The sequence below is a fragment of the Bemisia tabaci genome, chromosome 2 (genome assembly GCF_918797505.1).
Source record: "Bemisia tabaci chromosome 2, PGI_BMITA_v3".
NCBI lineage: Eukaryota > Metazoa > Arthropoda > Insecta > Hemiptera > Aleyrodidae > Bemisia > Bemisia tabaci.
In genome coordinates, this window is record NC_092794.1 from 38,625,807 (window position 1) to 38,647,210 (window position 21,404).

At 38.6% G+C, this 21,404-nt stretch overlaps 2 protein-coding genes across 5 annotated transcripts in view; one reads left to right on the plus strand and one right to left on the minus strand.

Annotated features, from left to right (window-relative positions):
• Positions 1-21,404, minus strand: part of hdm (meiosis specific with OB domains hold'em) — a 145,352-nt gene that overhangs the window by 117,767 nt on the left and 6,181 nt on the right. The gene's annotated exons all lie outside the window — the stretch shown is intronic.
• On the plus strand, positions 13,764-20,257 carry LOC109043270 (uncharacterized). Its single transcript, XM_072297292.1, has 2 exons — positions 13,764-19,425; positions 19,480-20,257. The coding sequence occupies exon 1, from the start codon at positions 14,986-14,988 to the stop codon at positions 17,080-17,082; it is 2,097 nt and encodes a 698-aa protein (XP_072153393.1). The 5' UTR covers positions 13,764-14,985; the 3' UTR covers positions 17,083-19,425; positions 19,480-20,257.

Below are 21,404 nucleotides of genomic sequence, written 5' to 3' on the forward strand. Positions count from 1 at the left end.
ATGTCAAGCATTGATGAAGCGTCACAAGATCAATATGTACAGCTCGTACTCGACAACCAAAGCCTCTATTGTGGAGCGATTCAACCGAACGCTCAAAACTAAGATGTGGAAAGAGTTTAGCGCGCAAGGATCGTACAAGTGGGTAGATCTATTACCGAAACTCATTCGTGAATATAACGGGAGCGTTCATCGCACCATCGGGATGAAACCAATCGATGTCACCGAAAAGGATGTACCGATGATCCTGCAAAAGCTTCGTGGACCGCCGCTGAGTAAAATTGAAAAGAGACGTCTGGCCAGACGGAAACTGAATGTCGGTGATCACGTCCGGATCTCGAGACTCAAAGCCATGTTCGAGAAAGGATACACACCGAATTGGAGCACGGAAATTTTCAAGATTGTCAGCGTCAATCCGACCGTTCCGATCACGTACGATCTGAAAGACGCGCACGATACGATCATCAAAGGAAAATTCTACCGCGAAGAACTCCAACCCACCAACTATAAGGATACGTTCCTGGTGGAGAAAATTCTGCGTCGCAAGAAAAACCAGGCCTTTGTCAAATGGTTTGGTCTGGACGCGAGTCACAACAGTTGGATTGATAGTAAGGATTTCGTATAAATAGTATGCAACGCGAACTGTTTTAAACTGTAACTGTAAATACCAAAAAAAAAAAAATTTTTGATTCATCAATCTGAACATTGCAATACCCAATCCCAGTCGCTCATCGCAAAACATAAGGTTCCGATACGCATTTCCAAGCGCACACTACTAAAAAATGAAAATTACCGAATCAGACCCTAATCTCCAGTCTCCGATACCAGGCCCATACTGTAAAATACGGTCTTTCGAAACCGAAAATTTTACAAGTCAGAAATCTCGGAAACGAAAAGTCGTATTAAAATTCGGTCAGTACAGTTTTCCGATCTTCGAAAGTGGAAAAGAATCGCATCGATCCGCAACGGATCGGAGGAGGGTGATTTTCCGAAAATTTTTCAATTTCCCGGATCAGACCCTAATCTACAGTATCCGATACCAGGCCCATACTGATAGATACGGTCTTCCGAAACCGAAAATTTTTACAAGTCCAAAAATCCGAATTTTTGCACAATCTGGCAACATTGTATCGAAAAAGTAACTAATTTCGCGCCCCATCTGGCAACACTGTAAAATGCGATGTAGCAAAATTTCACCAATAAATAAATCATTTATTTATGTCCACCGTCCGGCAACGCTGCTGCGCCATCTTGAAAAATGCACCATTGCATAAACCGCAGATTGAAGGGGCTACATTACACGATTGCATAACCCCATTATTGAAGGGGCAACATGCAATACTTTTACTTTACAGCGTTGCCATATTGAATAATAATCCCTATACAACACTGTAATTTAATTCGTATTTTTCTGCACCATCATGCAACGCTGTTGGATTTTTTACCTGGCAAAGTCCTCGTATTCTCCCTACTTGCATGGTATAGTAATTTAGTTGTTGTGGAAAAGGACGACCATTCGATCAGAATCTGCCTTGATCCAAGGAACTTAAATAAAAACATTAGGAGAGAATTATTTCTCATACCCTCATTCGAAGATATTAAACCTAAACTAGCTGGAAAAAACGTTTTTACAGCGCTGGATATTAAGGATGGATTCTGGCATTGTAGACTTACACATGAAGCATCGAAGTTAATGGGGTTTCACACACCCTTCGGTAGTTATAGGTTTCTAAGATTACCTTTTGGCATTGTGTGCGCTCCTGAGATCTTTCAAAAATTATTAACCAAATATTTTGGAGACATTCCTAATGTCGTTATTTATTTCGATGATATCCTTATTGCTGGGTCAACGGAAGAGGAACATGATATTGCATTTAAAGAAGTGATGAAAAGGGCTGAATCGCTCAATATTAAATTTAATAAAAATAAATTCCAATTCAAGAAACCTACGATCAACTATATGGGGCATGTTATTAGTGGTGAAGGTATCTCTCCGAATCCTGATTATCTTGAAGCAATCTTGCAATTAAAGAATCCCAGAAACCGGAAAGAGCTACAAAGTTTTTTAGGAACCATCAATTATGTAAGGAAACACATCCCAAAATTAGCAGATCTAGTTGCTCCGCTTAGGGGACTATTGAAAAAAAATTCTATGTTTACATGGCAACAAATTCATTCTGATACTTTTAATAAAATCAAGGAAGCAGTGTGCGCCATCAGCAATCTGACTAGTTTTGATCCCAAAAAGCCAATTCTTATTCAATGTGACGCTTCACAATTTGGTATTGGAGCCTGTCTGCTACAGAATCAAAAGCTGGTTGCATTTGCGTCAAGGAACTTATCAGATGCTGAAACGCGCTACGCTCAAATAGAGAAAGAACTACTTAGTATTGTATTTGCGGTAAAACGTTTTCACAACATGGTCTATGGTTTTAAAATCTTAATTGAAAACGATCACAAACCACTAGAGCCGAGTTATAAAAAGAATATCTCTCAAGTAATGTCCAACAGATTGCAGCGTCTTTTGCTGAAATTGCTTCCATATTATTTAGAAGTTAAGTACATACCGGGAAAAGATAATCTCCTAGCTGATCTTTTGTCACGAAACTTTATTGTTAGTAATAAACCTGAGGATGAAATTCAACTGAATGATGTTGTTCACTGTGTGGATGTTAAATTTCAGCTGTCCAATGCAAAATTCTTAGAACTTCAAAACGCTACTCTAAATGATCCTCTCATTAATCAGGTCAAGCAATTGCTTATGACAGACTGGACTAAATGCAATGTAGAAATGCTCCAGCCATTTTTCAAAATAAGATGTGATCTAACAATTAATGATGAGATATTGTATTTTAAAAACCGAATAGTCATACCAACAATACTAAGGCCTAGCTATTTAAAGTTGTTACATGGCAACGCCCACTTAGGAACAGGGAAAACCATAGAGAAAGCTAAACTCATATGTTACTGGCCTGGGTATGTGTCCGATATTGAAAATTATGTCAAAGCATGTATTGTATGTAATAAATTTAGCCCCAAAAATGTCAAAGAACCGCTAATTCCTCACGCTGTTCCAACAATTCCATTTCATAAGTTAGGAGCAGATATTGCTGAATTTCAAAAAAAAAAATTATTTAATTGTAACTGACTATCACTCCAAATGGTTTGAAATTAAGCATCTTAGGAATAAGACAGCCTCTGAAGTTGTCACAGTTTTAAAAGAAATATTTAGAACTCATGGTATTCCAGCACAAATTGTCGCAGACAACCAACCATTTGGATCTTTTGAAGTAAAGCAATTTGCTGATCAATTTAATTTTACAATCGTTAACTCGTCTCCGAGGTACCCTCCTAACGGCATGGCCGAATCAGCTGTGAAAAGGGCAAAATCACTCTTGCGAAAAGTGTTAGAAAGCAAAAGTGACTTATATTTAGCAATTTTAGAATATAACAATGCTCCCATAGTTGAATTAGGCGCATCTCCTGCTCAAATGTTAATGGAAAGAGTCCTGAGAACTCAAATTCCTATTAGTGAAAAAGTTTTAAAACCTGAGACAGTTAATGTAGAAGTTAAAAGGCAAAATCATCTTGACAAAGTCAAACATAATTATGATCAAACAGCAAAATCTAAAGAAGATTACCACAGTGGTGAGAACATATGGCTTCTTGACACAGATAACAGGTGGTACCCAGCAGTAATTGTGGAAAAATTATCTAATGTTCCTAGGTCATATATTGTTAAAAACTGTAATGGAGTAATCTTGAGAAGAAACTCTAAGTTTATCAGAAAGCGGTGTAGCCATATTCCTCAAACACAAACAAATCATTTATGGATCTTCGATGAGTTGAACTCAAATTCCGAATCTCAAATTGAAAGTGAATGCGATAAAATACAAAGTGATGAACCTCCCGCATTTAGTCAAACAAACATTGTGAAATTACCTGTTGTATCAAAGAATACTGAATCTCAATCCCAAGAATCTGAGCCGTTAAGCGAGGAAGACTCTGATATCACTGTCATTGAAAATCAAGAAATAATATTAAATGAGTCAAGCTCAGAGAGTGAGGATTTTCTAGGTTTTGAGACTCAGCCAAGCTCATCAACCCCTGTGCAGCAAACTGAATCTGTAACTCATCAAGTAGGCATACGGAATCTTGATAAATCAAGTAGTAACTTTAATCAAATTTTTGCCTCTCCAATCAAACCTGCCACTAGAAATTTCGGTAGAGGTTGCCCAAAAAAGCTGGATCCCAACTTTGTTTCTAAGTAAATTCCGGTCTCTTACAAAATAATCGGACCTTATTATGCACTACAAAGTAAATCCAAATTAACAGTGTAATATTTTTGTACTAATTCCATTATGTATAACACATTTTCAACTAATTCAGACAAATTTGTCATCTGTTAACAGCCTATTCTATATCAGTGTCTGTAATTACTTTTGTCATTGTAATGTTGCAGTAACGAAATGCACTTGTGTATTTTATAAACTTGAAAATGAAATGCTAGTGTAAAATATTTTTCACTGTGTTTTAATTAACAGGATGATGCCTAATATTTAACCTTAAAACTTAGTGTTAAAATTTTAGCAAAAAATGGTGTCTTTTATCAATCTTAGCTTCATAAGAGCTTATTTGCGATTAATGCCTCTTCGGCTCTAAACTAATCAACACCTTCGCGGCTCATTGTTCAATGTTGTGTTACGGCTACTTGTTCATGAAGGCTTCTACGGCTCTCTGTTCATTATTGCGTCTGTACCTCATTGCTCATTGTGCCTGATAGATAATCTAATTTGTTCTATTAATGCCCCAATGGCTTGTGAGTTTATAAATGCCCCAATGGCTATGTGTTCAATTAATGCCCCAATGGCTAGTGAGTTATTAATGCCCTAATGGCTATTTGTTCGATTAATGTCCCAATGGCTAGTGAGTTATTAATGCCCCAATGGCTATGTGTACGATTAATGCCCCAATGGCTTCTCTGTTTTTTATCAATGCCTAAATGGCTTATTATTTATAAAATGCCTTACTGGCTGCATTGCATTTGCTTCCTTCGGGTAAGGGAGGAAAAAGGAATTTTTTTTTATTATAAAAGGGAGGTGTTGGGATTGTCGGTGGCTCACCAGCCATCGATGACAACAACCCTCATTCGTGAGCCGACCATCATGGCGGTATGAACCTTGTATTGCGTGTCTTTTTGGTCTTTTGATATCTTTGATGGTTGTGTGTCACTTTCGTTAAATAAAAGTGTTCAAGCGTGATAATGGCTTCGTAGTCTTGCTTTCCAGCCCACCACGTTCACACCTGTTGGGGTTGTCGGTGGCTCACCAGCCATCGATGACAACAACCCTCATTCGTGAGCCGACCATCATGGCGGTATGAACCTTGTATTGCGTGTCTTTTTGGTCTTTTGATATCTTTGATGGTTGTGTGCCACTTTCGTTAAATAAAAGTGTTCAAGCGTGATAATGGCTTCGTAGTCTTGCTTTCCAGCCCACCACCTTCACACCTACGAACAACAATATGAATCAGAATGGGCCTTTTTTCAAGGCTCCTTTGGAAATGAAATTGCCGGATCAATTTGTTAAGTTGTTTAAGTTCTCTCAGAATAAAGACGGGATAGTAACAGAGCCTGTATAGAAATAAAACTCTAAATTCATCATAGAGAACGGATGGAGAAAATAATATAATGAAATGAAAAGAGTTCTGAAGTAGATAGAAGCGCAGCCTTAGACGGGCGTGCTGGAGCAGCCTTAGACGGGCGTGCCAGTGGAAGTAAAGCAGCCTTAGACAGGCGTGCCCTTTGAAGCATAGAGAAAGCAGCCTTAAACGGGCGTGCTAGAGCAACCTTAGACGGGCGTGCTCGTTGTGAGTGCTTTGAACGAGAAATAGCAACTAAACTGAAAGTAGCTCCTGCCGCGGTATTTATAAGGGTGGTTACATAATCATAAAAGGTGGCGTGATGTGATTACATAATCGGTGATAACTGGCCTGGCAGTTACGCAACTGGTTACACAACCGCTTATCATGCCCCGGCCTGATTATGCAACCATTAAGTGAAATAATAAAATCTTTAAATCCTTGGCGTGTCGAATGCCAGGAAACAAATAAACTAGAAATTTAAAAGAAACTACGAATCCCTTAATTTGCATGCCCAGCTTGGGCGAAATAAACACAAAATTGACTCTTGTCCCATTCATACCCCCCACCAATTTTTTGGTACGCCAAAAAATTTATATAAATACATAATAAATCTTCAACACAGTGTAATCAATAAAACTGCACTAAAATCGAAGGAGCAACTCTACCTCGCTGGGGTACATGCGTTTAACTTGCCCAGATTGGAAATGTAGCCTAAACTGTTTCACACGCCTTTTTCCTTCATTTCTCCGCAAGAAGTCTCGCATAAGCCTACTTTCGTGCGGGAAGATGATCTCGAAGTTTTGATCTGGTTGAGGCTCTTCAGGTTCCCAAATGCTCCTCAAAATTCTGTTTATTTCTGCGTCGCGAGCGGTTGTTAGAAACGTCCTTTTTTGTTGAGTCCCTTAACGAATTCTTCAATTTTCCGGTAATAACCCAGCCATAAATACTCTCAAGAGCGCAGCATTTATCTTCTGTCAAAATTTTGTTTCCAGTATAGATGTAGGAAAAAAGTTCTGCTCCGATCAAGAGATCAATTTCAGAGGGCTTGCCATAGCCCGGGTCCGCTAGAGTGAGATGCTGCCATTGTTGCACGATTTCTGGGTTTAGTGGAGCGTGGGTAACTGATCTGTGATGATGGTCTAAACTTCAGCTTTGGTAGTAAGTACTGGTCTTTGCTGATGCAAGGGTTTGATGCTTATATCTACATCTCCCCAGAATTTTAGGTTTTGGTTACCAAGTCCTGAAACTTCGGCGTGGTATTCGTTAATTTTAAGCCCTAGGCGTTGGGCGCAGTTTTTAGTGATGAAAGTTGACATTGCAGCGGAGTTAATGACTGCTCTAACGGTTTCAAAATGACCGTTTGGTAACTTTAAGCCAACTAACGCAGTTCCAAGAAGTATGGAATGGTCTTTACTCCCTTTCACTTGTGCTGGCAAATTAACATTTACGCAACTTATACTGGGATTTTGAGAATCTCTTTCGCAGCCGGGCGATGTGGCAACAAAGGATTTTTCCGGTATATGCAGGAGAGTGTGATGCGGCTCTCTGCAGATTTTGCAGGTGTACTTGCATTTGCAGTTGCGAGCGTCGGAATGAGTGTCCGAGAGGCAATTTTTGCATCGATTCCAGCTTTTGACCTTTGCAATACGAGAATCCACAGGAAGATTTTTCAAATCCTCGCACCAATATAGAGGATGATTTTCGGAGCACAGGGCGCATTTCTGATTTCGATTTTTGTTAGTTTTCTTGCCATTGTGCTCCTTTTCTCCTATGCTTACAAAATTTCTCGAATTTCCTCCTTTATTGTAGGTATTTTTCGGAGCAGGATCGTTGTTAAACTTTGATTGGTAATTATCCATTTGTGCGCATTCTGCCTGCAAGAAAGATTCAAGTTCCTTAAACTCCGGATACTTCGTAGAATCTTCTCTAGAGTCCTCAAAACGCCTGCGAATTCCGAAAGAAAGCTTTTGGATGATGACTGTAGTAAGCAGCAATGCACATTCATTCTCATTCCTTTTAAGTGCGGTGAGAGCATTCATATGTTCACGAACCTTAGAACAAATTGCTAGAAATAGAAGAGCGAGACAATTTGGAAGTTCCTACAAATTGCTAGAAATAGAAGAGCGAGACAATTTGGAAGTTCCTAAAATTACAAAAACAGAATTATTTGATCTAATTAAATATAAAGTTAAATTAAAAAAAGCCCCGGGCGCTGATGGGATCACTGGTGAGATTCTAAAACAGCTCCCAATGAGAGTGATTGCCAAACTAGCCGAAATTTTTAATGCAATTATTACAATAGGATATGTGCCAGAATCCTGGAAGACTGCGGAAGTAATTGTTATCCCGAAACCAAATAAACCCATGGAAAAGGTAGATTCCTACAGGCCGATTTCATTATTGTCAGTGGTAAGTAAACTATTTGAAAGGGCTTACTTAAAAAGACTATTACCAATTTTAGAAGAAAGAAAGATAATACCAAATCACCAATTCGGTTTCAGGGCGTCACATTCTACCATAGAACAAGTGCACAGAGTTGTGAGTCTTATAGAGAGAACATTGGAAAATAAAGAAGTATGTTCGATGATTTTTTTAGATATTTCAGCAGCTTTTGATAAAGTCTGGCATCTGGGTCTTCTCTTCAAAATACGAATTTTTTTACCATTTAATCATTATAAGCTAATCAAATCTTACCTGGAGAACAGAAAATTTAGAGTTAGATTTAATAATTGTTATTCAACATATAGAAGAATAAAGGCAGGAGTACCGCAAGGATCATGCCTGGGCCCATATTTATACAATATCTTCACTAGCGACATCCCAAAACCGAAGAGGGGCTTTATCGGCACTTTTGCAGATGATACTGCCTTAGCAGAAAGAGACAAAGACATATTTATCTCTAATCATAGATTACAAAAAGCTATCGATGAAATGGTTGAGTGGGTTTCTGACAATGGCGCCACGCTCAACGCATGTAAATCTGCTCATACTGTTTTTACAAATAGGAAAATACCACAATTACCAGTTCTCATAGAAGATGAACAAGTTCCTTACGTTACAAGCGCTAGATATTTAGGAGTTTATTTAGACTCTAGACTTACTTTTAAAGATCACATCAGAATCAAGGTGAAAGAATTAAATAAAAAGTATAAAAAAATGTATTGGTTGTTAGGCAAAAGATCAAAATTGTCAAAGAAAAACAAAATTTTGCTGTATAATCAAATATTAAAACCTATATGGCAGTATGCTTCACAACTATGGGGTTGTGCAAGCAAATCTAATATAAATAAGGTAGAAAGATTCCAGTCGAAGGTTCTACGAGAAATTATTGGAGTACCATGGTTCGTAAGGAACGAAGACATAAGGAGAGAATTAGAGGTACCCACGGTTAGACAAGTAATTGCTGAGACAACGAAGAGATATGAATGTCGTATTGAAAAGCATATCAATGTAGAGGCTTTAAACCTTTTAGATAGTACAATACCTGTGAAAAGGTTAAAAAGGTGGGAGACCTTTGAACTCCCATCAAGATTTAAGTAGTCTGTAAGGTATGAGTGAGAGTGTGAATGGAGTGTGAATGAGGGTGAAAGGAAGAATGCAAAACCATTAAACTAAAAACCTTTATGTTATAATACATTTAAGAAAGAAGGCAGAGAATTTACAATTCCTGTTCTTTTAGATAATCATAGTATTATCTAACGTTAACATATAAAATTAATGCAGTTTGTTCAGTTTTAGTTTTAAGCCACGTAGATAGATACAAGAAACACTTGTAGTAGTTACGATATATTTAAATAAAATTTCTTTAAAAAAAAAAAAAAAAAAAAAAAAACGAACCTTAGAGAGAAGACCTGGCAACGCTGTATTTTGTGGGGCATCCGGTAGCTCGAGTCAGCTGCTCAGATGATAGTGGATATGTCGCCGTTCATTGTTGTAACGTAAACACAAGGCGTCCCATGCTACGAAATAGTTTTCGGCGGTCAGTTCCAGCGTACCCACGAGCTGCTTAGCCTCACCTTCTAATCTAGAAATGAGATATTGGAATTTTTCCATGTTGGAAAGTGATTTTGATTTATGAATGCTCGTTTCAAATAAGCTGTGGAAAGCAGACCAATCTCGCAGTTTCCCAGAAAATTTTGGTAACTCAAGTCTAGGTAGCTTCACCTGATGCTTAACTTTATTCTCGCCATGATTGGATGGGACCCCTGTTCTGGCGGTGGAGGACTTTGTAGCCTCTGCCTTTTCTTTGTTTATTAGGTATAAGGCTTGACAGTTTTCAATCAGTGCATCAAACTGCTCTTGTTGCTTGTCTAACGGAACCCTGTATTTTTCCGAGAGCTTTTGATTTAGCCTGATCATTTCTTGGCGGACACCGTCCATTTTTTCCTGTAATTTGACAATCCTGTCCATCGAAAACAAAAATTGGCCGACGTTATTTGGAGATATTTCTCGATTTATCTTGTCAAAAATTTTTTGAACTGCCGCGAAAATGTCGGCCCTGTGATCAACTAGTACTAGTAAAGAAGAGTACGCCTGTTGTGCCTCTTCTTTGGGGTTTTGCCCTGGCCCCTTGTCTGAACCAGGGTTCGATTTTTCGGGGAACTCATCACCCGGCATGATGCTGAAATCAGAAATCTAAAGTGCTGAAAATCCTAAGTCCTATAGTCTGGACTATTTTCCCTAGCGCTTGTTCTGTTCTTTAACCTCATCTTAAAGTTAAGAGGGTTAAATAAGATCCGGCCCGAGGGACCATGAATCAGAATGGGCCTTTTTTCAAGGCTCCTTTGGAAATGAAATTGCCGGATCAATTTGTTAAGTTGTTAAAGTTCTCTCAGAATAAAGACGGGATAGTAACAGAGCCTGTATAGAAATAAAACTCTAAATTCATCATAGAGAACGGATGGAGAAAATAATATAATGAAATGAAAAGAGTTCTGAAGTAGATAGAAGCGCAGCCTTAGACGGGAGTGCTGGAGCAGCCTTAGACGGGCGTGCCAGTGGAAGTAAAGCAGCCTTAGACAGGCGTGCCCTTTGAAGCATAGAGAAAGCAGCCTTAAACGGGCGTGCTAGAGCAACCTTAGACGGGCGTGCTCGTTGTGAGTGCTTTGAACGAGAAATAGCAACTAAACTGAAAGTAGCTCCTGCCGCGGTATTTATAAGGGTGGTTACATAATCATAAAAGGTGGCGTGATGTGATTACATAATCGGTGATAACTGGCCTGGCAGTTACGCAACTGGTTACACAACCGCTTATCATGCCCCGGCCTGATTATGCAACCATTAAGTGAAATAATAAAATCTTTAAATCCTTGGCGTGTCGAATGCAAGGAAACAAATAAACTAGAAATTTAAAAGAAACTACGAATCCCTTAATTTGCATGCCCAGCTTGGGCGAAATAAACACAAAATTGACTCTTGTCCCATTCACAATAATTTCCTAATTTTTAATGTGTTGTGGAGGAGATTTGCAACGTCAATAAGGCAGATGCGCACTTCTCAGCTTCAGTCACCGGAATTTGAAAGTTGTTTCTAGACTTGAAATTCAGGCCTGGTGTCAAAAATAACGTGATATGAAATAGAAAAGCTGAACTGTGAGGCAAAGAGATGCGTGCAGCATGCCAAGTGTAATAAATAATGCCGAAGTTCAAGAACTGAGCCCATAGTGTTGAGCCAATTGGATTAATAGCTCACAATTGACCACAGTATTTACTTAAGGGAGCTGCATTGTAAACAAGAAAATTTTAGCCAGAGCGCTCTTCCAAAGGATGGTGTACATAGCAGCGTTTGAACACCCAGTTCAAAGGTATCATGGGTGGCGGTAGCCACCTCCGGACAAAGTCTAAACTCGACAGAACTGGAAAGCGTCCAAACGAAAAAGGTGGCAGCCAACCATAGACACACATAACACCCTTATTCTGAAAACTTATTCAGTTTGAACTCGACTGCAGCCCAAACGAAGGCACAGATTCCAACGATCTTGGTGTCTACTGACGCACCTAAATTGGGCCTACTAAGTGGGAAAGTTTCATCAAGATCCATTGAGTTTTCAAAAGTTATAAGCACTAAAAGGCCCAAAATGACAAATATTTTTAGTAATATGGGCCGTTTAGTAGCGGGAAACCGACATGATCACCTTTCACAACAGATTTCTTGCTTACACGGCCACAAATTCTAATGAAACCTACAAAGGATCATGCTTGAAGATATGGGGATTTCATTTCTACCACATTTAATAGGGTTTCAATGCTCGAATAATTCAGCATCGGCAAATAACTTTCAAAATTTTAGCTATAATGTTTTGAATTTAGAAAAATACCAGTAGTGGTTCAATGCCATTGGTCGATTCCGTTCAGTTCAGCCAGTCCAGCCCGTGTTTCGGGAACGAAATTCCCCTCGTTACCAACTTCTAACTCTAACTAGTTGAGAACAGATTTATGATTTAATATAATACAAGGGTTCAATTCTCTGTAGAAGCTAACTAATATTTTTACACACTTATATTATTACGTCGCACGTCTTCTGCCAAAGCCGGATACACTATTTCATTAGTTTCTCTTAAAATGTTCAGGTGATGTCTTTATTTAGAAGTAAGGTTATCAGTCCGTGTGTCTGTCTGACCCAAGCATCAATAAATGTAATTCAGGTAAATTACGTCGATAAAAGGACACCAGAGTTGTGCCAAACTATCAAAAGGAAGCAGGATTTACACCACAGTTTGCATTCTCGTGACTAACAGCATCGAAATATTTCCCTACCATGCACACCTATGGATCGAAGGGAGAGCCCATTACTCTCAGTTTTTAATTACATTATTGTTTTCCTCAAATCACGAATGCTAGTTTCCATATCTTGAAGAGATGTAGTTGTTTTCAGTGGACCCTATCAGTCACAAGAAAAGATCTAAAAATTACTGTAATATGAGCCTTCGCCCATCACACTACATGCGACACGGTCACTATGCTCTGACCAAAATTTATTCGCTTTAAATTTTGCTTTCAACCTACGTATTCTGAAGTGCTTGGGCTTTTCCTAAGTGTATGTTATTGACAGTAAGACTTTGTGTTCTTCATGACTAATCTTGGAAAGCTTTCGCCTCTTACCGTTGCTTGTTTACAACGAAGACATCATGGGGATATGGGGATGCGAGGTATAATTCAATCACTAAGTCAACTTTGTGTCCCTAAATCAGAGATCTTTGAAGATGAGTATTAGCTCAAATTTGGTTTTCTTCGAGTCTCTTTGATTTTGCGTCAGAAGTTGTTAGAAACACCATGTGGCCAGTCAATCTGTAACAAAGTCTTTCATGAAAGGTATGTGCTCGTTTTATTTTTTCAGCTTCATGATTACTATATAATCAAGAATTTATATTGCTGCATGAATCGCTGGGCCAAGTAAGTACGTAGCGCCCATTCCTTCTCTATTTTTACATGTGAAAACTTGATGTAAACACATCAAATAGTGAGGTTATGTTATGGACTTACACTGGTGGTGCAGCTACCGACTGTTAGATAATAAACTCTTAAATATATGCCATCCGGCTAACTTAGCTGCGTCCCTAGACACCAAGATTGTTGGAATCCGTGCCGCCGTTTGCTCTGAATTCCATTCTAAATCGAATCAATTTTCAGATTAAGGGAGTTAGGTGTGACTAAGAGTGTCGGCCACCCCTTTGCTATCGGAACTTTAGTAGGTTGTCATTTTCCTCGACCGGGGGTGGCTACCGCCACTCTTGATGTGAAAATATTGTGATGTTGTTGGTTGTTGTGTCACAGAAGTATTCCATCTTCACCTAGTGAGTTTCTAGCATAATTACTCCAGTGAAACAGTGCACTCTGAAATTATTTGAGCGTTGCGTCTTTGTACGGTTCGCATGCGTATCTAGTTCTTAATGGAATAAATGTAATCGGGTGAATCAAAGCCAAAAAAGATTGGACCAATCAGTAGCGTTTATGATCAAAAAGTTTGCGCCTAGGTACCAACTGCGGAACATGCTTTGATGAAGAGTTTGGGGGTGGTGTTTTTAGTCTGACGGTGGACAGCAAAATTACTGGGAATTCTTGAACTACCAGGTAACTGAGAGGTAGCCTTCCTTATCTTTTATGAATCAAATGACTCCATTACAATTTAAATGCTTACTTCATGCCAATTATATGATTCGACAAATTATGTGGTGAAGCGACTCTAAGCAAGATAAATCAAAATATTCTCCGCTAGCGTCAATATAGGTATACTGTATCAAGAGTGGCGGTAGCCACCCCCGGTGGGTAAGCTTACAGGGTAGTATTTGCAACAAGTTTTTCTCTTTTTCAATTAATTTTCTGACTGAGGCCATTGTAACTTCAGGTTGAAATTCAGTCGATTATTACCTGAATCGCTCAAGTTCAACGGAGTGCATAATAGGTGTTGGATAGTGATGTCATGTCATCATGACGTCACTACCTATCGTCTCTCACCGATGGTCATCATCCATCAACGAGGCATTCGCCATTCTTGCTCCTGCTTGCTTGTGATCATGTTCTGTATTTGTGCCTGTTGAATATTTGCATTTTCTAATAAAATGCCTTAGTCTCAATCCAGTGTTCTGTTCTTGTGTGCAACCACCCTTCCAACCTAAACTATGGCGACGAGGATTAAACAACGAAGGAAGACGGATTCGTGCCAAGCAGCAGGATAAACGGCGACACGGCGGCCCGACCACGCCAATTCGTGGCCTAAAATGGCATAGTGCAACCAAATTTTTTAATGTCGTGTTCGTAGCACCAATTCTTCTTTTAATCAACTTTTAGAATATCGATTAAGTTCGAAATGTTTTATCAATTTTAACGCGTTCGGTCTTCGGACATTACCTATTCCTCGCTAATCGTGGATCTCATGGTGCTTATTTCGATGTCTTGTTCGTGACCCAATGTCGTGGACTTTTCTTTCCTCGCTAATCGTGGATCGTATAGAAGTGCTTATTTCGATGTCTTGTTCGTGACCCAATGTCGTGGACTTTTCTTTCCTCGCTAATCGTGGATCGTATAGAAGTGCTTATTTCGATGTCTTGTTCGTGACCCAATGTCGTGGACTTTTCTTTCCTCGCTAATCGTGGATCTCATGGTGCTTATTTCGATGTCTTGTTCGTGACCCAATGTCGTGGACTTTTCTTTCCTCGCTAATCGTGGATCTTATAGTGCTTTTTTCGATGTCTTGTTCGTGACCCAATGTCGTGGACTTTTCTTCTAATGTGTTAAATTCCTCTTCAGTTCCTCGCCAATCGCGGAACTCAAGAAACTTAAATTATTCCTCGCTAATCGTGGAATTTCCATTGCTCCTTGCAATTCTTTACGTGTTTTTCTTTTCGTGATGGAGTTTCTCATAAAGCCATCACCTCTTGAAGTGAACGAGGACATCCTAAAAAACTGGGAAAAGTTCAAGAGGCAGTGGACCAACTACAGTGTGGGAGCTGAAATCAGTAAGAAAGAAGAAGCTGTTCAAAAAGCGATCTTTTTGAACCTCATCGGCACTGAGGCAGAGGAGCTCATCAACTCTCTTGATCTGGCTGATGACAAAGCCGACACTGTTGCAAAGCTCACTTCGGCTCTTGATGATTATGTGAAACCCAAAACCAATGAAGTACTTTCGCGGTACCAGTTTTTTACGAGAGTTCAAAAAGAGGGTGAAGATTTCGAAACTTTTCTTCTCGCTCTTAAAAAACTGTCCGAACATTGCAATTTTAAAGATCTCAAAATGTCTCTCATTCGGGATCGAATCATTATCGGTATTAACAATCAAGTTCTTCGCGAACGGTTGCTTGGTGAAGACTACGAGTTCGAGAAAGTTGTTAAATTGTGTCGTTCAATCGAAACCGGTAAACTCCGAGCCAACGAAATGGCCAGTGACGCATCCAAGACCACTTCTATTGATTCAGTCAACAATCGTAGAAGTCAGCAAAACGTCTCTGCAACAACGCCAACTCCAAGTGATCATCGACAACAGTCTCCAGCCAAGCAATTCAATTGCCGGAATTGTGGTTACAAGCACCCTATTCGCCAGTGTCCAGCGTACGGTCAAAAGTGCACCTTGTGTCAACGGCTAAATCATTTTCCCAACAAATGCCGGTCCAAACCTAAAAGTTCAAGTGGCTCTAAACCTACTCCTAAAACGGCTGATCAAGTTAACTTACAAAATCAGTGCGGTCATTGTTCATCTATTAGCGACCCGAGTCAGCTTGAAAATGATCAATCCAGATCGTGCGGTCGTTTGGAAAATATTAATGCTAGTGACTATCTGTATATTTCTGAAATCTCAATGATACAACCGTATCAGTCACCACTAGTCGATAACTTTTCTCTTCTCAGTGCGAAAGTGAATGAGTCGAACAGTTCGTCACAATCCGAAGTTAACGATCGTATCGGTCCTGCTACCCCTGATGATATCAACATCCATAGCGTAACGTCTCCTGATAAATGCTGGATGGAAAACATCATTGTCAATGGCCAAACTGTGAACTTCAAATTGGACACCGGAGCCGAGGTCAATATTCTGCCACGCTGCATTTTTGATCAAGTCAAAAACTCTTCAACCGTCCTCCTACAAAGCAAAGCGATGGTTCTGGGCTATGGTGGTGCTCGTATCGATTCCTGTGGACATGCCGTTCTAGATTGTAAACTGCCAAATCAGAGTCTTGTCCGTAAGCTTTCATTTACAATTACTAATGTAGGGAAAACTCCCCTGTTAGGTTTAAATTCATGTGTTCAGTTAGGTCTAGTCACTAGAAATTTTGTGCATGATATTGAAAATTTCAAATCCAAAGAACAAGTTATTGCTAATAACCAAGATACATTCAAAGGTCTTGGCACATTCCCGGATAAATGCGCCATTAAAGTAGATCCTCAAGCGATTCCTGTCGTAGACCCTCCAAGACGTCTTCCGGTACGCCTACTGGAAAAACTAAAGCGCAAACTAACAGAGTTAGTCATGTTTGATATTATTTCACCAGACACTGAAAATGTTGAATGGTTCAGCAATCTTGTTATTGTGGAGAAAAATGGTAAAATCAGAATATGTTTAGACCCCAAAAACTTGAACAAAGTAATCAAGCGTGAATTTTATTTGATTCCAACCTTAGAGGAGATCAAACCAAAATTAGTCAATAAGAAAATATTTTCTGTACTTGATATTAAAGACGGATTTTGGCACTGTCAGCTTACGCCTGAAGCATCCAATTTATGTGGCTTCCATACACCCTTTGGTAGTTTTAAATTTCTACGAATGCCCTTTGGCCTTGTCAACGCCCCAGAAGTATTCCAGAAACTTCTTACTAAATACTTTGGGGACATACCAAATGTAGTCATTTACTTTGATGATATTCTAATTTGTGGAGAAACTGAGAGAGAACACGATATTGCACTTGCGAAAGTACTGAGCAGAGCACGCAAGTACAACATCAAGTTCAATTGAAACAAATTTCAGTTCAAGCAAAAAGAAATACGGTATATGGGTCACATAATTAGTGCTGATGGTATACGTCCCGATAATGATTATATCCAAGCAATCTTGGATCTTAGAATCCCTAAAACACGTCGAGAACTGCAAAGTGTAATAGGAACTATAAATTACATTAGAGATTATGTTCCAAACATGGCTGATCTCATAGAACCATTCAGACCCCTTCTGAAGAAACACACGAAATTTGTTTGGACAGAGAAACATACTGAGCATTTCGAAATTGTTAAAAAAGCTATCTGTGAAATTACAAGCTTGCAAAATTTTGACCCGTCCAAAGAAATTACGATCCAATGTGACGCTTCAAAATTTGGCCTGGGAGCTTGCCTACTTCAGGAAGGTCGTCCAATAGCTTTTGCGTCAAGATGCCTAACGGATGCTGAAACGAGATATGCGCAAATTGAGAAAGAAATGCTGAGTATTTTGTTTTCTGCTAAACGATTTCACAATATTGTGTATGGTTACAAAATTCTAGTCGAAAACGATCACAAACCATTACAAGCTATTTTCAAGAAAAGAATAACCAGAGTCATGTCCAACCGTCTTCAACGGATGCTACTTAAACTTACTCCTTATGATCTTGAGGTCAAATATCTTCCTGGTAGACAGATGTACGTAGCTGATATGTTATCTCGAAACTTCTCTAGTAAAATAGTCAGTAATGATGAAATCGATTTTGATGAAATTGTACATTGCCTGGAGGTGAATTTTGAACTGTCTAACAGTAAATATTTGGAACTTAGAGAAGCCACGATGCGAGACCCAATTCTAGCACAGGTAAAAAGAATGCACCTGTAAGATTGGGATCATTGCGATGATGTAATGTTAATGCCCTATTTCAAATTAAGACATGAAATAGCGATAAACGATGAATTGCTCTTTTTTCAGAACCGTCTCATCATTCCGGCTAAATTACAGGCTAATTATGTTGCTTTACTCCATGGTGACGCCCATCTAGGTATTAATAAAACTATCCAGAGAGCTAGGTCCACTTGTTATTGGCCGTCATATACTTCTGACATTGAAAAATTTGTAAAATCTTGCGCTACTTGTAATAAATTTCACCCTAGTCAAGTCAAAGAACCTCTAGTTCCACATGAGATTCCCACCACACCGTTTCATAAAATCGCAGCAGACATTGCGCAATTCCAAAGTAAACATTTTCTCATTGTCACAGATTATTACTCCAAGTGGCTCGAGATTAGGCCCATCCATAAAAAGACAGCTTCTGAAGTTATAAAAGTCTTTAAAGATATTTTCCGAGTGTTCGGTATACCCGCTCGTCTGATAGCCGACAATCAACCTTTTAATTCGCATGAAATGATAGAATTCTCAAAAGCATATAATTTTACTATTCAAACTTCTAGCCCGAGGTATCCTCAATCGAACGGAATGGCTGAGAACGCTGTAAAAAAAGCTAAATTAATTCTCAAAAAAGTTCTTGAAAGTCATGGAGACTTGGATTTGGCAATTTTAGAGCATAATAATGCACCAATTACTAGTTTGAATAAATCACCAGCGCAGCTCATGATGAGTAGAACACTAAGAACAAAGCTGCCAACAAGCGTTGCAAACCTGAAACCGCAACTTTGTGATGTGACTGACAAAATTATTTCAACTCAAAATAAAACAAAGCAATATTATGATAAAAATGCCAAATCCAAACCTGACTTTGAAGAAAATGAAAAAGTCTGGCTGCAGGACACTAATAAGTGTTGGTATCCAGCTGTAATATTAAAGAAAGTCGAAAATGCACCTAGATCCTATCTCCTTGAAAATCATGAGGGAGTAACATTAAGGAGAAATTCTAGATTCATTAGAAAGAGATTTGGTCCAAGCGTGAAAGAAACAACTAATTCAGGTGCACTTCTCTTATTTTTTGATGATGAGCTAACCGAGAATAACTCATCATCAAATAAGGCAGAAGGTGCCCCTGAAAATGTAGTTGATACAGAGCTTCAAAATCAAGATTCACATTCTGGTAACTCTGAAAGTGCCCCTGAAAATGTATTTGAGTCAGAACCTCAGGATGAAGAATCTCTTTCTAGTGACTCTGATAGTATCATTTCATTGGATAGGTCAACGCCTGAAAATAGTGAATTAGACTTAACAATAATTGAAAATTCCACAATTATAGATAACTCGCCTGCAATTCAACAAATTTCCGCTCCAAGTGCTCAACCCTCAACACTTGTGAGTCCTACCATTATTAGGCTTAGGAACTTAGGTCGAGGCGTACCAAAAAAGCCTGACCCTAATTTTGTATCTAAATGAAATGTTTAAACGTGTTATACTAAGGTGACTCGCATTCTTTGAGTCTTAAATGGATATGTTAAAACGTGTTATACTAAGGTGACTCGCATTCTTTGAGTCTTAAATGGATATGTTCAACTAAGTCCTACTTTGTTTTTTCTTATTCTCGCACTTACATTCACCGATCTCCAGATAAACTGGTAATTGTTATGTTTCAATATTTTAGATCACTGTTTTTCATTATTGATTGTTAGCAATGCCCCAATGGTGTCTCTTCAAAATTAGTAAAAGGAAACCCCAATGGTTTCACATCAATTGTTATGATGCCCCAATGGTATCTATAAGCCTGAACACCCCAATGGTGTCTCTTCAATTTAGCAAAGGAAACCCCAATGGTTTCAGAGCAATTTTTAATTACGAAGCCCCAATGGTTTCACATCATTTGTATTACGAAGCCCCAATGGCTTCACATCATTTTTAATTACGAAACCCCAATGGTTTCACATCAATTTTAATTACGAAGCCCCAATGGTTTCACATCAGTTGCATTACGAAGCCCCAATGGTTTCACATCATGTGTAATTACGAAGCCCCAATGGTTTCACATCATTTGTATTTACGAAACCCCAATGGTTTCAAATAAGTTTTAAGTTTTAACTAAGATACCCTAATGGTTTCAAAAAAAAAAAAAGTGTAAAGGGGGAGGTGTTGGATAGTGATGTCATGTCATCATGACGTCACTACCTATCGTCTCTCACCGATGGTCATCATCCATCAACGAGGCATTCGCCATTCTTGCTCCTGCTTGCTTGTGATCATGTTCTGTATTTGTGCCTGTTGAATATTTGCATTTTCTAATAAAATGCCTTAGTCTCAATCCAGTGTTCTGTTCTTGTGTGCAACCACCCTTCCAACCTAAACTAATAGGTATATGTACAATTTTCTTAACTTCATGTTTCTAGACGTTATACTCTGTTAAAAGAAAAAATACTTTTGTGGCCAATGGAGCTTGGCTTGACACACACTTTTATTGATAAATTAAATACCTCTTACAAGAAATACTTTTAATAATGAGTGAACCAAAAAAAAAAAAAAAATTTAACTCTTTGAATGGACTTTCCACTTAGTGGTCTCACTGTTATTTAATTTAAAATTTTAGTGGCTAAATGTAAGTGTGTCCAACAGTTGAGTTAAACACAGTAAAAATTGAAGAATTAATGTTGAAACTTTATGAGTAAGGAATAATTTATGCGGCAAAAGAAGTTCATTCTAAGTAGCCTACACTATGACAATTAATTGCTAATCCATCAGTTTTTAAAACATTATGTACCCTATTTCGATGAGAGAAGTTTAAACTCACGAAAACATCAGGTAACTTTTATTGATTGCAAACTCAATCACCCCCTATTAATGTTTAGTTAATCAAACAAGAAGTTCCAGTTCTGCTCATTGAAAATATTATTCTCAGTTTCTCTGTCTCCAGCCACACGTTTCATTAGCTTCACATCATTCCAAAACCACCTGATATAAACTGCAAAAACCCCAAAAAACTTTCAGATTTAAAGGGGTAAAGAATCCTGCCAAAGTCTCAAACAAAGTGTGCCAAATTGTCTTGTTAGGTACTTCTAAAAGGAAATGAATAAAAATCATACTTCACTGTAAATCGAATGTAGGCCCCTTCATTTATGAGTGATGCAACAGTCATGACGTGTTAATATGTTTAGCCCTTGCAGGAGCGGTCCCGTTCCTGAATCCTTACCTATTTGCATTTTTATTTAAAGTAAAAAAAAATAGTCGGTATGGAATGATCGGAGCCTTCTATGTGCTCCAAAACAATATAAAATATTTTATCGCACAAAGTCCAATATTTTTCGATTCAGGTCCTACAAGTGCATTTAAAACAGCATGAAAAAAATACTCAATCGGCTGGCTAGAGTCCAGTATTTTTCTTGAGAATAGTCTCTTCCTTCAATGAGTGATGCAACAATTGCGACATTTGGACGTATTCCTGCCAAAAGGAACTA

Excerpts from the sequence above, each read along its gene's own strand:
- LOC109043270 (XM_072297292.1), top strand. The coding sequence starts at position 14,986 with ATGGAGTTTCTCATAAAGCCATCACCTCTTGAAGTGAACGAGGACATC.